At 36.9% G+C, this 14,562-nt stretch overlaps 1 protein-coding gene across 1 annotated transcript in view; it reads left to right on the plus strand.

Moving 5' to 3' along the window:
• Window positions 1-14,562, plus strand: part of LOC130235397 (disintegrin and metalloproteinase domain-containing protein 23) — a 47,977-nt gene that overhangs the window by 17,837 nt on the left and 15,578 nt on the right. Inside the window, exons 8-17 of the mRNA XM_056465972.1 lie at window positions 294-340; window positions 1,345-1,410; window positions 4,869-4,937; window positions 6,609-6,775; window positions 8,086-8,170; window positions 8,903-8,990; window positions 9,083-9,134; window positions 11,069-11,168; window positions 12,873-12,944; window positions 13,083-13,169. Of these exons, the coding sequence (XP_056321947.1) occupies window positions 294-340; window positions 1,345-1,410; window positions 4,869-4,937; window positions 6,609-6,775; window positions 8,086-8,170; window positions 8,903-8,990; window positions 9,083-9,134; window positions 11,069-11,168; window positions 12,873-12,944; window positions 13,083-13,169 (833 nt within the window). The remainder of the gene's footprint in view (window positions 1-293; window positions 341-1,344; window positions 1,411-4,868; window positions 4,938-6,608; window positions 6,776-8,085; window positions 8,171-8,902; window positions 8,991-9,082; window positions 9,135-11,068; window positions 11,169-12,872; window positions 12,945-13,082; window positions 13,170-14,562) is intronic.

Below are 14,562 nucleotides of genomic sequence, written 5' to 3' on the forward strand. Positions count from 1 at the left end.
TCCACTGAGATCATCCTCACACAGCACGGGGAACTCAATGTGTGTGTGTTTTTTGTGTCAGTGAAATGTTCTACTGCTAACATTGTTCGGTGAAGAGAGAATGTGCTCATTGTTTCTGTCAGTGTTACTTTTGTTAGAAGATAATGATTCAGTTTTGAGACAAATGTGAAGAACTGTGGAAAAGCTGACTAACAAACAGATGTTTTCTGGTGTGTGTGTGTGTGTGTGTGTGTACGTGCCTGTGTGTGTCCGTGTGTGTGTCTGTGTTTGTGTGTATGTGTGTGTGTGTGCAGGCATGGAGGAGGACTTCTCCTGGCTTCGGCGGAGGAAAAAGCGAGCTGTAAGTGTGTGAGTGGGCCGCAGCTGATGCTGGTTCCACAGGAACACACACACACTGTCACCAACACAAACAACCACACAGCCCATAACAATCACACAGATACACAAGGTCAAAGCTACCAGAGTGGTTTTATATGCATGTATTAAATCATTTAGTATAATTAATTGGAGTAAAACTCTGCAGGACATTATCCCTTCAGAACCAAGTTTGCCAATCCCTGATTTAGATATGCGGCATTTTGGTGACTGTCGCTTTAAATTCAAATGAGATTGTGAACTTTCCAAAATAGGGAGGAGCTACAAATGCTTGTGTGTTAGCACAGTGGCAGATTCAAAAACAAGACTAACGTCCTATGATAATGAGGGAGAGATTGTCTCTAGTGGGCGGGGCTTTCCCCTTCTGATGACATCATACAAAGGGAGAATGTCAATCAAAGTGTTTCTGCAGACTGTTTCTATCAAGTCTGATTGTAAAACATACAATTAATTAATGTTAACCATTAGAGGCTGGAGATATTCACACACTGCTGACACACAGCTGGGGTTAAACCCCTCATAAAAGTGATTTTTACATAATAGGTGCCCTTTAAAAATACTCACATACAAAACAACTATTAGAAATTGTAATAATATATTTTATATGAATGTTAATTTAAATATAAATAGATATAAATGTTTTTTTTTTCAAGTATGGTGAGGATTAAACACTTCAAAAACATAAAAACAATTGACAAATCCCACACTCCTGAACTGCAGTCTGTCTACTTTCCCACAAACTGAAGAATGCATGGTTTTAGTCTCCATTTTTTGAGGCCATAAATTAAATTAATGTGTTTTTAAAGTCTGTAAACTGGGATCCAGCCAGAAAGTTTGATCGCAGACAAGCCACATTTCTATAACAGCAGCTCATTGTGAGTTTTGTTGAAGTGTGAAAGCATTGAGGATGATTGCTTGTGCTCATGAACATCATTCATTTCGTTTTTCTGTTGTTGTTTTTTCCTCCAGATACCGAGGAATGTGTTTGAGGAGATGAAGTACATCGAGCTGATGATCGTCATTGACCACAACATGGTGTGTTTAAATGCTGTTTGACTCTGATGTCCACTAGAGCAGTGGTTCTCAAACTGGGGGTCGCAGAATCATTTCAAGGGGTCGCGAGAGTGATTTAAAAATTGTGTCATTTTCAGCGATTATAATAAATATTTTTCAGTATTACAAGTGAAAGCGAATATTTTCAGATTTTTTTTAAAGAGATCACTGATGAATTCATAAAGTATTTAGGACACATTCACGCAGAATGCATCTTTGCACTTGAAACACAGGCTCAGGAACAGTTTAAAACTGTTGTCATGTCAACTTGCCGCACTAAACAAAGCCCGCAACACTTGCCCCGCCTTTATGCTCTTCTTATTGGCCCACTGCTCTAGAACTGAACTCGAATGGATTGGTTAAAATCAGCTGTTAATCACTCAGTCAACGTCTTCTGCCTTCAGATGACAGGAGCGACAACCGCAAAAATGTAACACGCTGAAGATGAGAGAATGAAAACCGCACTGACAGGTTTAGTTTTAGAAACCAGCTAAAGCTACAAACAATGGCCCATCTGATCAGTGATCATGTGGTGAATGTTAATCCAAGAGTGGATAAAAGACTTCCATTGGCTTCAAGTGCCAGTGAGCGGTCCGTGTATCTTTTGGTCACTCAATTATGTTATAAAGATGTATTGTCTTGTGATAACGGTAGAGACATTTCGTTGAGACATATTTTCCTCACGCATGTATATATATTTTTTTGCTTGTTAGTTTTGATTAGTGTTGATTTCAAATGCAATAATCTGTTTATAAAACTTGTAGTAACATAGCGATAATTGGTGGGTGCGCCTATATTTTGGCTGGTGCGCCTAAATTAAAAAATTTAGAAGCACCAGTGCTACCAAGCAAAATTATTAATTTAGAGTCCTGTAATGTATAGTAAATATAGTGAACAGCTTAAAATAAGTTATTTTTATTGTTTGGATATGCTTTGGTAGTGGGGGGTCGCGAGTTCTTGACGATCTTACATTGGGGGTCACTGGCTTAAAAGTTTGACAACCACTGCACTAGAGAGCTCGCTCCTGACTAATTCTGAATGCCTGAAAAATACTGTAGTGTTGTACTTGAAACTACCATTCTGTTGTACTTGAATCAAAGAGCTTAGAATCATCAAGAGGCGACACTCTGTTGCTATTTGAGAAACTGCCACTAGATGCCGCTAGTGTCACGCAGTGGCCATTATGGAATGAAAATTCCAATAGAATAACCAAGAGGTTATCTGTTAGAGACTCTGTTATCGTCAACTCTGTTATAGTCAACTCTGTTATTGTCAACTCTGTTATTGTCAACTCTGTTATCGTCAACTCTGTTATCGTCAACTCTGTTATCGTCAATTCTGTTATCGTCAACTCTGTTATCGTCAACTCTGTTATCGTCAATTCTGTTATCGTCAACTCTGTTATAGTAAACTCTGTTATATAGTCAACTCTGTTATCTTCAACTCTGTTATTTTCAACCTTGTTGTCATCAACTCTGTTATAGTCAACTCTGTTATCGTCAACTCTGTTATCTTCAACTCTGTTATCGTCAACTCTGTTATCGTCAACTCTGTTATCAACTCTGTTATCAACTCTGTTATCGTCAACTCTATAATCTTCAACTCTGTTATCTTCAACTCTGTTATCTTCAACTCTGTTATGGTCAACTCTGTTATAGTCAACTCTGTTATCGTCAACTCTGTTATAGTCAACTCTGTTATAGTCAACTCTGTTATGGTCAACTCTGTTATCTTCAACTCTGTTATGGTCAACTCTGTTATCTTCAACTCTGTTATAGTGAACTCTGTTATCGTCAACTCTGTTATCGTCAACTCTGTTATCGTCAACTCGGTTATTGTCAACCTTGTTGTCATCAACTCTGTTATAGTCAACTCTGTTATCGTCAACTCTGTTATCGTCAACTCTGTTATCGTCAACTCTGTTATCGTCAACTCTGTTATAGTCAACTCTGTTATCGTCAACTCTGTTATCGTCAACTCTGTTATCGTCAACTCTGTTATAGTCAACTCTGTTATCGTCAACTCTGTTATCGTCAACTCTGTTATAGTCAACTCTTTTATCGTCAACTCTGTTATAGTCAACTCTGTTATCGTCAACTCTGTTATCGTCAACTCTGTTATAGTCAACTCTGTTATAGTCAACTCTGTTATCGTCAACTCTGTTATCGTCAACTCTGTTATAGTCAACTCTGTTATCGTCAACTCTGTTATCGTCAACTCCATTATCGTCAACTCTGTTATCGTCAACTCTGTTATCGTCAACTCTGTTATCGTCAACCCTGTTATCTTCAACTCTGTTATCGTCAACTCTGTTATCTTCAACTCTGTTATCTTCAACTCTGTTATATTCAACTCTGTTATCTTCAACTCTGTTATCTTCAACTCTGTTATAGTCAACTCTGTTATCGTCAACTCTGTTATAGTCAACTCTGTTATCGTCAACTCTGTTATCTTCAACTCTGTTATCGTCAACTCTGTTATTGTCAACCTTGTTGTCATCAACTCTGTTATTGTCAACTCTGTTATAGTCAACTCTGTTATAGTCAACTCTGTTATCGTCAACTCTGTTATCGTCAACTCTGTTATCTTCAACTCTGTTATCGTCAACTCTGTTATAGTCAACTCTGTTATAGTCAACTCTGTTATAGTCAACTCTGTTATCGTCAACTCTGTTATCGTCAACTCTGTTATCTTCAACTCTGTTATCGTCAACTTTGTTATTGTCAACCTTGTTGTCATCAACTCTGTTATTGTCAACTCTGTTATAGTCAACTCTGTTATAGTCAACTCTGTTATCGTCAACTCTGTTATCGTCAACTCTGTTATCGTCAACCCTGTTATAGTCAACTCTGTTATAGTCAACTCTGTTATAGTCAACTCTGTTATAGTCAACTCTGTTATAGTCAACTCTGTTATCATCAACTATGTTATCCTCATCTCTGTTGTCATCAACTCTGTTATTGTCAACTCTGTTATAGTCAACTCTGTTATAGTCAACTCTGTTATCGTCAACTCTGTTATAGTCAACTCTGTTATAGTCAACTCTATTATCGTCAACTCTGTTATCATCAACTATGTTATCCTCATCTCTGTTGTCATCAACTCTGTTAGTAGATTTTAACATTAAGTTAGCAACAATAAGTATCACATTTAGGCATTTTTCGTTGCTTTACATTAATAGTGGATTCAGTTTACTGTAAATTGTACGTTTGTTATAAGTCATTCCAGTTTATGAAAAATCAATTGAAAACGCTTGAAATGTATTCGCAATTCTGGAATAGGAAATGTACAGTATAACACACTTTACTGCAGTATTGTTCAAAAAACACTATAGTATTCACTATTAACTCCTACAGCATTTTATTTTAATGTGGGGTGTTAATTGTAAAAATGCTTTATGTCTGTTTGATATTTTAATGTTCATGAATATTTACCCTCAGTTTAAGAGACTGAAGACCAAGCAGCACACACGCAACAATGCCAAATCTGTGGTCAACCTGGTGGATGCTGTGAGTATGAACAGCTGTCACGCTTTCAAAATAGCTATTCGGGTTCATTCCACAGTGAATAAGATAAACAGCAAAGGATGTGTGGGTTAATTTTAAACACTTTTGATTAGCGTGTGCTTGTAAATGCTTCTTAAAAATAAAGGCTTTAGTTTAGTATTTCTTAGTTTGGCTAGTTGCCTTTTGTACTTGTTGATTTGTTTGTCTCCTAGGTTACTCATTGGCTAACTGATTATGTTCACCTCCAGATTGTTGTCTGTTTCTATGTGCATTTAGCCTTGTTTTTCTTCTTCTTGAGTATTTAGTTGCTTGTAACTCTTCTCAGATATTGTTATAAAACTGCCTGTTACTTATGGGATCCAAATATACAGTACTTTAATGTGCGCAAACTACATTGTGACAGGTAAAATACAATGTATATTATGATAATATTATGTTAATAATAATATAATTAAGTAAAACAAAAAATAATTAAAAAGCAAAACAAGTACTGATTGTTCCTACTGATTGCCATTTGTTGGTAAAATCTAGCTTAGAGCGCCGTCTGCTGTTAGAAACTAGCCTAGTGCACCGACTGATGTCAAAATCTAGCCTAGAGCGCCGTCTGCTGTTAAAAACTAGCCTAGAGCGCTGTCTGCTATTAGAAACTAGCCTAGAGCACCATCTGCTGATATAAACTAGCCTAGAGTGCTGTCTGCTGTTAGAAACTAGCCTAGTGCATCGACTGATGTCAAAATATAGCCTAGAGCACCATCTGCTGATATAAAGTAGCCTAGAGCGCTGTCTGCTGTTAGAAACTAGACTAGAGCACCATCTGCTGATATAAACTAGCCTAGAGTGCTGTCTGCTGTTAGAAACTAGCCTAGAACGCCATCTGTTGGTAAAAGCTATCCTAGAGCACTATCTGCTGTTAAAATCTAGCCTAGAGCGCCATCTGCTGTTATAAACTAGCCTAGAGCGCCCGTCTGCTGTTAGAAACTAGCCTAGAACGCCGTCTGTTGGCAAACACTAGCCTAAAAAGCTGTCTGCTGTTTAAAACTAGCCTAGAGTGCCATCTGTTGGTAAAAACTAGCCTAGAGTGCCATCTGTTGGTAAAAACTAGCCTAGAGCGCCATCTGCTGTTAAGAACAAGCCTAGAGCTCCATCTGCTGTTATAAACTAGCCTAGAGCACGATCTGCCATTAAAAACTAGCCTAGAGCGCCATCTGCTGTTAAAAATGAGCCTAGAGCTCTATCAGCTGTTATAAACTAGCCTAGAGCGCCATCTGCCCTTAAAAACTAGCCTAGATTGCCATCTGTTGGTAAAAACTAGCCGAGCGCTGTCTGCTGTTAAAAACAAGCCTAGAGCTTTGTCTGCTGTTCTAGACTAGCCTAGAGTGCCATCTGCCATTAAAAACTAGCCTAGAGCACCTGCTGCTGTTAGAAAGTAGCCTAGAGCGCCATCTGTTGGTAAAAACTAGTCACACAAAATGAACTCATTTGATTTATTGAAAGGTCACAATTTTGAAGGGCATCCAAAAGTATGAATTATTAATTTGCATTAACATGGTCATTGTTTTACAAAATTGAATTAAAATAGCTTTTCGGTTTACTAACCTATTGTCGTATAGCAGATGTAATCAGAGCAAACGCATTTTCCCATTGTGTCACATATTTCTCTGTGTATGATGACAGATTTTCAAAGAGCACCTGAACACGCGGGTGGTCCTGGTTGCTGTGGAGATCTGGACAGACAAGGATCGCATTCCCGTTAGTGTGATTCCCTTCGAAATGCTGCGAAACTTTTCCAAATACCGACAGCAGCACATCAGGCAGCACGCAGACGCAGTTCAACTGTTCTCGTAAGTTCATGTTTGTTAGAGCTGTGCTTTTGCATCAATCTTCAAATGTTCTATATCTATCGCTATTTTTTCTTTAATTGCTTCTGAGCGTCATTTTTAACAGCAGATGGTGCTATAGGCTAGTTTTTTCTATCATCAGTTGTTGAGAGCTATCCTACAGTGCCATGTGCTGTTAAAAACTAGCCTAGAGCACTGTCTGCTGAGAGAAACTAACCTAGAGCAATGTTAAAAACTAGCCTAGAGCGCCGTCTGCTGTTAAAACTAGCCTAGAGCAATGTTAAAACTAGCCTAGAGTGCTGTCTGCTGTTAAAAACTAGCATAGAGCGCCGTCTGCTGTTAAAAACTAGCCTAGTGTGCCGTCTGCTGTAAAAAACTAGCCTAGAGCGATGTTAAAAACTAGCCTACAGTAATGTCTGCTGTTAAAACTAGCCTAGAGCGCCGTCTGCTGTTAAAACTAGCTTAGAGCAATGTTAAAAACTAGCCTAGAGCGATGTTAAAAACTAGCCTACAGTAATGTCTGCTGTTAAAACTAGTCTAGAGCGCCGTCTGCTGTTAAAACTAGCTTAGAGAAATGTTAAAAACTAGCCTAGAGTGCCGTCTGCTGTTAAAACTAGCCTAGAGTGCCGTCTGCTGTTAAAACCCTGCTGAAAAATCCAACTTAAACCAGCCTAGGATGGTTGGCTGGTTTTAACTGGTCGACCAGCCTGGTTTTAGAGGGGTTTTGGCCATTTCCAGGCTGGATTCCAGCCATTTCCAGCCTGGTCTTAGCTGATCAAAAGCCCTCTAAAACCAGGCTGGTCGACCAGCTAAAACCAGCCAACTATCCTAGGCTGGTTTAAGCTGTTTTTTTCAGTAGGGATCTAGCCTAGAGCATTGTTAAAAACTAGTGCTACAGTGCTGTCTGCTGTTAAAACTAGCCTAGAGTGCTGTCTGCGCAGAGAAACTAACCTAGAGCGATGCTAAAAACTAGCCTAGAGCAACGTTTGCTGTTAAAACTAGCCTAGAGCAATGTTTAAAACTAGCCTAGAGTGCTGTCTGCTGTTAAAACTAGCCTAGAGCAATGTTAAAAACTAGCCTAGAGTGCTGTCTGCTGTTAAAACTAGCCTAGAGTGCTGTCTGCTGTTAGAAACTAGCCTAGAGCGCCATCTTCTGTTAAAAACTAGCCTAGAGCGCCATCTGCTGTTAAAAACTAGCCTAGAGCGCCGTCTGCTGAATCAATTTCTCAAACTGTTTTTCGTGTGTGTGTGTGTGTGTGTGTGTGTGTGTGTGTGTGTGTGTGTGTGTGTGTGCGTGTGTGTGTGTGTGTTTAGGAACGTGACGTTTCACTATCATCAGAGCAGCGCAGCGTATTTTGGAGGGATGTGTTCAGTGAGTCATGGAGTCGGAGTCGTTGAGGTGAGTGAATCACATTTACCCTAGATTGAATGAGAGCAGAAATCCTGAATCAGGAGCTGCACTCACCAGTAATGTGACCTCTGCTGGCAAAACAAGTTAACATGCACAGGCTGATCAGGACCACTGCAAGAAGGTAGCTGGTTCGAGTCCCGGCTGGATCAGTTGGCGTATCTGTGTGGAGTTTGCATGTTCTCCCCGTGTTGGTGTGGGTTTCCTCCGGGTGCTCCGGATTCCCCCACAGTCCAAACACATGCGCTATAGGGGAATTGATGAACTAAATTGGCCGTAGTGTATGAGTGTGTGTATGAATGAGAGTGTATCTGTGTTTCCCATTACTGGGCTCTGGCTGGAAGGGCATCCGCTGTGTAAAACATATACTGGAATAGTTGGCGGTTCATTCTGCTGTGGTGACCCCTGATAAATAAAGGGACTAAGCCACAGGAAAACTAATAAGTAATAGAGACCATTTTAATCTAATATCAATGATTAATTGTTTAATTGTCCGAGAATATGAGTCGCCGTTCATTTGCATATTTCCTCTCCATATGCACCTTCTTATGAACACTCTATATTTCTGTGGAAAACCAATGTGCATTACCGCCCGGAGGAAAAGATGATGGCAAATGTTCTGCATCCTTACTATACAGTACATCTGTTGTGTGTGTGTAAACATCATTATGCATATCACTATACATCTGGTGTGTGTGTGTTTGTGTGTGTGTGCACGCGCAGTATGACAGTCAGTGGACAATGGCGCTCCAGCTGTCACAGAGTTTGGCTCAGAATCTTGGCATTCAGTGGGATTCAGCATCGAAGAGAAGTACACACACTCCCTTTCTCATAGTCATATCTGCTTTGATACTGTCGTTTATGAATATTTAGCTCTGACTGTGTGTGTGTTGTGTGTTTCAGAGGAGTGTGGGTGTGGGAACGCCTGGCCGGGCTGCATCATGGAGGACACTGGGTCAGACACACACACACACACACACACACACACACACACACACGCACACACACACACACACATACACACACACACACACACACACATTTATATTTGATATGGTGTGATCATTTAGACTGTTTTGATATCACTACATACAGTTGAAGTCAGAATTCAGAATGTAGAAGCAGATGTCAGAATTGCCCCTCTGTATATTGAGGCTAGATGTTTTTTAATTCCTGAATCAGTCAAACATTATTTGGGAAATAATTGACAAAGAAAAAACAATTGCAAGTGGGCGAATAATCCTCACTTCAACTGTATTTGCAGAAAAATGTCAAATCTTTGCTTTTTTTTGGCTTTTAAAGCTTATCAGTAGGACCAGACGGAATCTGCAGACTTTTTTGCCATTTCTGCACAGACTTTTGTTCAAAATCTGTGGATTTCTGTGGAATTATTTTTAGTATCATAACTAAAACCTTAATATATGAACTAAAAGTAATACCTTTTAACTTGTATTTAATTTTTACAATGAAAATCCAATTAGATCCACTTTGTTTGGTAAGTCTTCAATATAATATATCTACTGAAAGACACATAATATTACTTTACAAACTGTGTTGTGAATAAATCATATTAACATTTTCATATCAGTCAGTATTATTACTGAAATTCATTTAAAAACTGAATAAATATAAATTGACACACATTTACACAAGTTAATAAACAGAATCAATGATGGGCTAAAAATCTGTGGAATTCTGCGCGCGCAGATTCTGTGTGGGGCTACTTATCAGTCAATGAATCGTATATAGATTGGTCATCATTTTTGAGACTTTTGCAATTATTTTCCACTGACATGACAATTTCTGCAGGATCACACCTTTTTAGATTTATCATTTTTGTCCTTTTTATCTTTACATTTTTTGTTATTATTTTTCTTTTTTTTCTTGTCTTTTTCTTTTATTTTTTCGTCATTAATTGTTTTTGGCCTTTTTATTTGATTCATTTTTTTGTCCTTTTTATTTTTATTGTTTAATTTTTGTCCTTTTTACTTTTACTTTTAAATGTTTTTGTTCATTTTTTCTTATTTTTTAATTTGTCCTTTTTTAGTCTTTTTTACTTATTTGTTCTTGTTTTTTTGTCCTTTTTATTTATGTTTTTAAATATTTTTGTCATTTTTATTTTGTCCTTTATTTTTTTCCTTTTTTATTTTTTTGTTTGTTTTTTTGCCTTTTTATTTGTTTATTTTTTGTCCTTTTTATTTATTTATTTTATTTTGGCCTTTTTTGTCCTTTTTTATTTATGTTTTTACTTTTTTGTCCATTTTATTATTTTTTTGTCCTTTTTATTTATTTATTTATTTATTGTCCATTTTATTTATTTATTTTATTTTGGCCTTTTTTGTCCTTTTTATTTATGTTTTTACTTTTTTGTCCATTTTATTATTTTTTTGTCCTTTTTATTTATTTATTTAATTATTATTATTATTATTATTATTATTATTTTTTTTTTTTTCCATTTTATTTATTTATTTTATTTAGTCCTTTTTTGTCCTTTTTTATTTATGTTTTTACTTTTTTGTCAATTTTATTTATTTATTTTTGGCCTTTTTATTTATTAATTTAATTATTTTTTATTTTTTATTTTTTTATTATTATTTTTTTGTCCATTTTATTTATTTATTTTATTTTGGCCTTTTTTGTCCTTTTTTATTTATGTTTTTACTTTTTTGTCCATTTTATTATTATTATTTTTTTGTCCTTTTTATTTATTTATTTATTTTATTTTATTTATTTTATTTAAATAATGTTCTCTAGCTCTCTGAAACTCACCCTTTTAGACTTTGATCCTAATTGTGGTGTTTTGGTGACTTTCGCTTTAAATTCAAATGTATTTACTGTATTCAATCGTGAGAGGATTGCTTCAGTATAAAGTCTCTCTGTGCGTCTCAGAGTCCTGCACCCGCGGGCGTTCTCCAAATGCAGCATCATCGATTTTAAAGAGTTCCTGCTGAAGGGAGGAGGATCCTGTCTCTTTAACAAACCTAGCAAGGTCAGAAAAAACCCTTTTACATTCAACACAAGCTCATTGGGAAAACGTGCCCTGGTGTACATGCTTGAGAACTGGGAAATATGTGCTCACTTGTATATTTGGCAGCATTTTATATGTAAGAGGACATTACGGGGCGATACCACTGACTGCTTACCTCCTAGAAGTGTAGTATGATGAAAAGAGGTTGCCAAAGGTACTACTTCCGGTAGAAATTTGAAGTGTAGTAGAACCGTGCGTACTCTTACCGCTAATAGTGGCCATAATATATTGTGTGTAAATGTAAATTTGATTAGAACTACAAATGCAATGAAAATGTGTAGATAAACTACAAACATGGCGGATGCACAAGACCAACCGTCAAGTAGAGAGGCTTCGGTAAAGTTGGTTGAATGACTGTTAATTAATATCTAGCCCACTAGACAATACAGTTGAAGTCAGAATTATTCACCCCCTTTTGCATTGTTTTTCTTTTTAAATATTTCCCAAATGATGTTTAACAGATTCAGGAAATTTTCACAGTGTGTCTGATAATATTTTTTCTTCTGGAGAAAGAAAATTTTATTTCGGCTAGAATGAAAGCAGTTTTTCATTTTTTTAAAACAATTTTAAGGACAAAATTATTAGCCCCCTTTAAGCTATCTATTTTTTCAATAGTCTCCAGAAAAAAACCATCATTATACAATAACTTGCCTAATTAAACTAACCTGCCTAGTTAACCTAATTAACCTAGTTAAGCCTTTAAATTTCATTTTAAGCTGTATAGAAGTGTCTTGAAGAATATCTAGTCTAATATTATTTACTGTCATCATGACAAAGAGAAAATAAATCAATTATTAGAGATGAGTTATTAAAACTATTATGAAATCTGCTCTCTGTTACAGAAATAGAGGAAAAAATTAAACATGGGGGCTAATAATTCAGGGGGGCTAATAATTCTGACTTCAACTGTATATCGATCACATTTTCTGTGTTACGTTTATTTAAAACATATATAAGAAAATATTCCTTCTGTCATGTGCTGTTGCTTTTAGTTAGAAAACAGTTCTAATCAGCCTTTAGGCTCGACTGTCAGGCACACTCCTGTGGATGTTGTCAATCTGGCAACCTGCGCTTGCGTGTGTTTTGAACCGGGAGTGCAATACCTAGTTCAGCCACTGGGTGTCAAACTTGCATACTGCACCTTTAAACATTGACGTAATTGTACCTGTTGCTCATAGCTCCACTTACCCATGAATATTCTGGTATAAACCACTTTAAATCATTATTATCAGTCCTAATAATTAAGGCTTTGTTGGTTTTTTGCAATAACGGTTTGAATAAATGATAATATATTGTTGTAGGTAATTATTTATGGTGTGCACAGCTGGCTTCATTGCCAGTTTAAAATACAGAGCAATAAGCATGCTGCGACATATTTTATTAACACATTTAAATAACAATTTTATAACTTGTTATGAAAACAAAAATGTCAAATCATTTATTTAAAATGTCAAGTGAAGACGTGTGTATACAAGGTTTTATAAATCTCACATTTCCATTAATCTGAATGAAAATAGTACATTGATTTCCATGCAACATTTAATAAATGAATCTCTGTAGCCGAGAGCACATCTGCTGGAGCTCAGAAATGTTTTTCCAGGCTGCATTTCAGGATTTCTCTTCAGCTCAGATTGTGAAGCCTGTTTTTTTTTTTTTGTCCCACAGCTGTTTGAAGACACTGAGTGTGGGAATGGATATGTGGAGGTGGGAGAGGAGTGTGACTGTGGACCAAGAGACGTGAGTTCACACACTGGACAGCATTTAAATGAATTATGTTTTTCGCATTAATATTGGAATATCACATGAGCTCAGGGCTGTGTGTGTGCGTGTGTGTGTGTGTGTGTGTGCGTGTGTGTGTGTGTGTGTGTGTTGTAGGAATGCTATAAGGACTGCTGTAAGAAGTGCTCTCTGTCTAACGGTGCTCACTGCAGTGACGGCCCCTGCTGTAATAACACATGTCTGGTGACTGTCTCTTTAATTCACTCTTCATTTACTTCATTGTGCATTATTTCAAAAAGGTTTGCATTGGTTGTATTTGTGCATTGATGTGCAATGATTGGATTTATGTTTTTTTTCTTGTTTTGCAGATGTTTTTTAGGGAACAGGCAAAATTGCATTGTGTGGATCAAAGTTTTAGATTTTATTTGTACACCACTAGGCTAGAATATCAAGTAAAGATCACGTTCCATGCAAATATTCAGTTTTATTTCCAACTATATTAACTATATCAACTACATAAATGTATTAAAACTCAATTTGTTAAGTATTACTGATCGCTTTCAGCACTTTAAAGGTGATTTTCTCAGTTTCTCAGTTGTTTTGAACCATCAGATTCAGATTTTCAAATAGTTGTGTCTCGTTCGATTATTGTCCTATACATCAATAAAAATACGGTTTATTCGGCTTTCAGATAATGCATATTAAAAATTAAAAATGATACTGATTTTTAATATCAAATATTAAAAACACACGTACAAAGGGAGTATGTCAATCAAAGTGTTTCTGCAGACTGCTTTTATCAAGTTTGATTATTCATTCATTCATTTTCCTTCGGCTTAGTCCCTTTATTAATCTGGGGTCGCCACAGCGGAATGAACCGCCAACTAATCCAGCATATGTTTTGCACAGCTGATGCCCTTCCAGCTGCAACCCATCACTGGGAAACACCCATACACACTCATTCACACTCATACACAATGGACAATTTTAGCCTACCCAATTCACCTGTACAGCATGTCTTTGGACTTGGAGGAAACCCACACGAACGCGGGGAGAACATGCAAACTCCACACAGAAATGCCAACTGACTGAGCCGATGCTCGAACCAGTGACCTTCTTGCTTTGAGGCCACAGCGCTACCCACTGCGCCACTGCATCATCCAAGTCTGATTATACCAAATACAATTAATTCATTAGAGGCTGGAGATATTCACACATCGCTGACACACAACTGGGTTTAATCACCTTATAAAAGTGAGTTTTACCTAATAGGCGGTGTGATGCTCTAAACATAAGTGTCATTACTGTCTACTGAGATGTACACAGCTGAATAAATATACTCTTTATTGATGTATGATTTGCTGGGACGATTTTTGACTGAGGTTTCAGAAAACCAAACTATTTAGAAAATCACCTTTAAAGATGAACAGAGTTCCTAGCAATGCACATTACTAATCAAAAATTGAGTTTTAATATATTCACTGTTTTCACAGTGATGGGTTGCAGATGGAAGGGCATCCACTGCGTAAAACATGTGCTGGATAAGTTGGCCGGTTCATTCCGCTGTGGTTACCCCAGATTAATAAAGGGACGAAGCCGAAAAGAAAATGAATGAATGAATATATTTACTGTAAAG

Source organism: Danio aesculapii, chromosome 9 (genome assembly GCF_903798145.1).
Source record: "Danio aesculapii chromosome 9, fDanAes4.1, whole genome shotgun sequence".
NCBI classification, from domain to species: domain Eukaryota; kingdom Metazoa; phylum Chordata; class Actinopteri; order Cypriniformes; family Danionidae; genus Danio; species Danio aesculapii.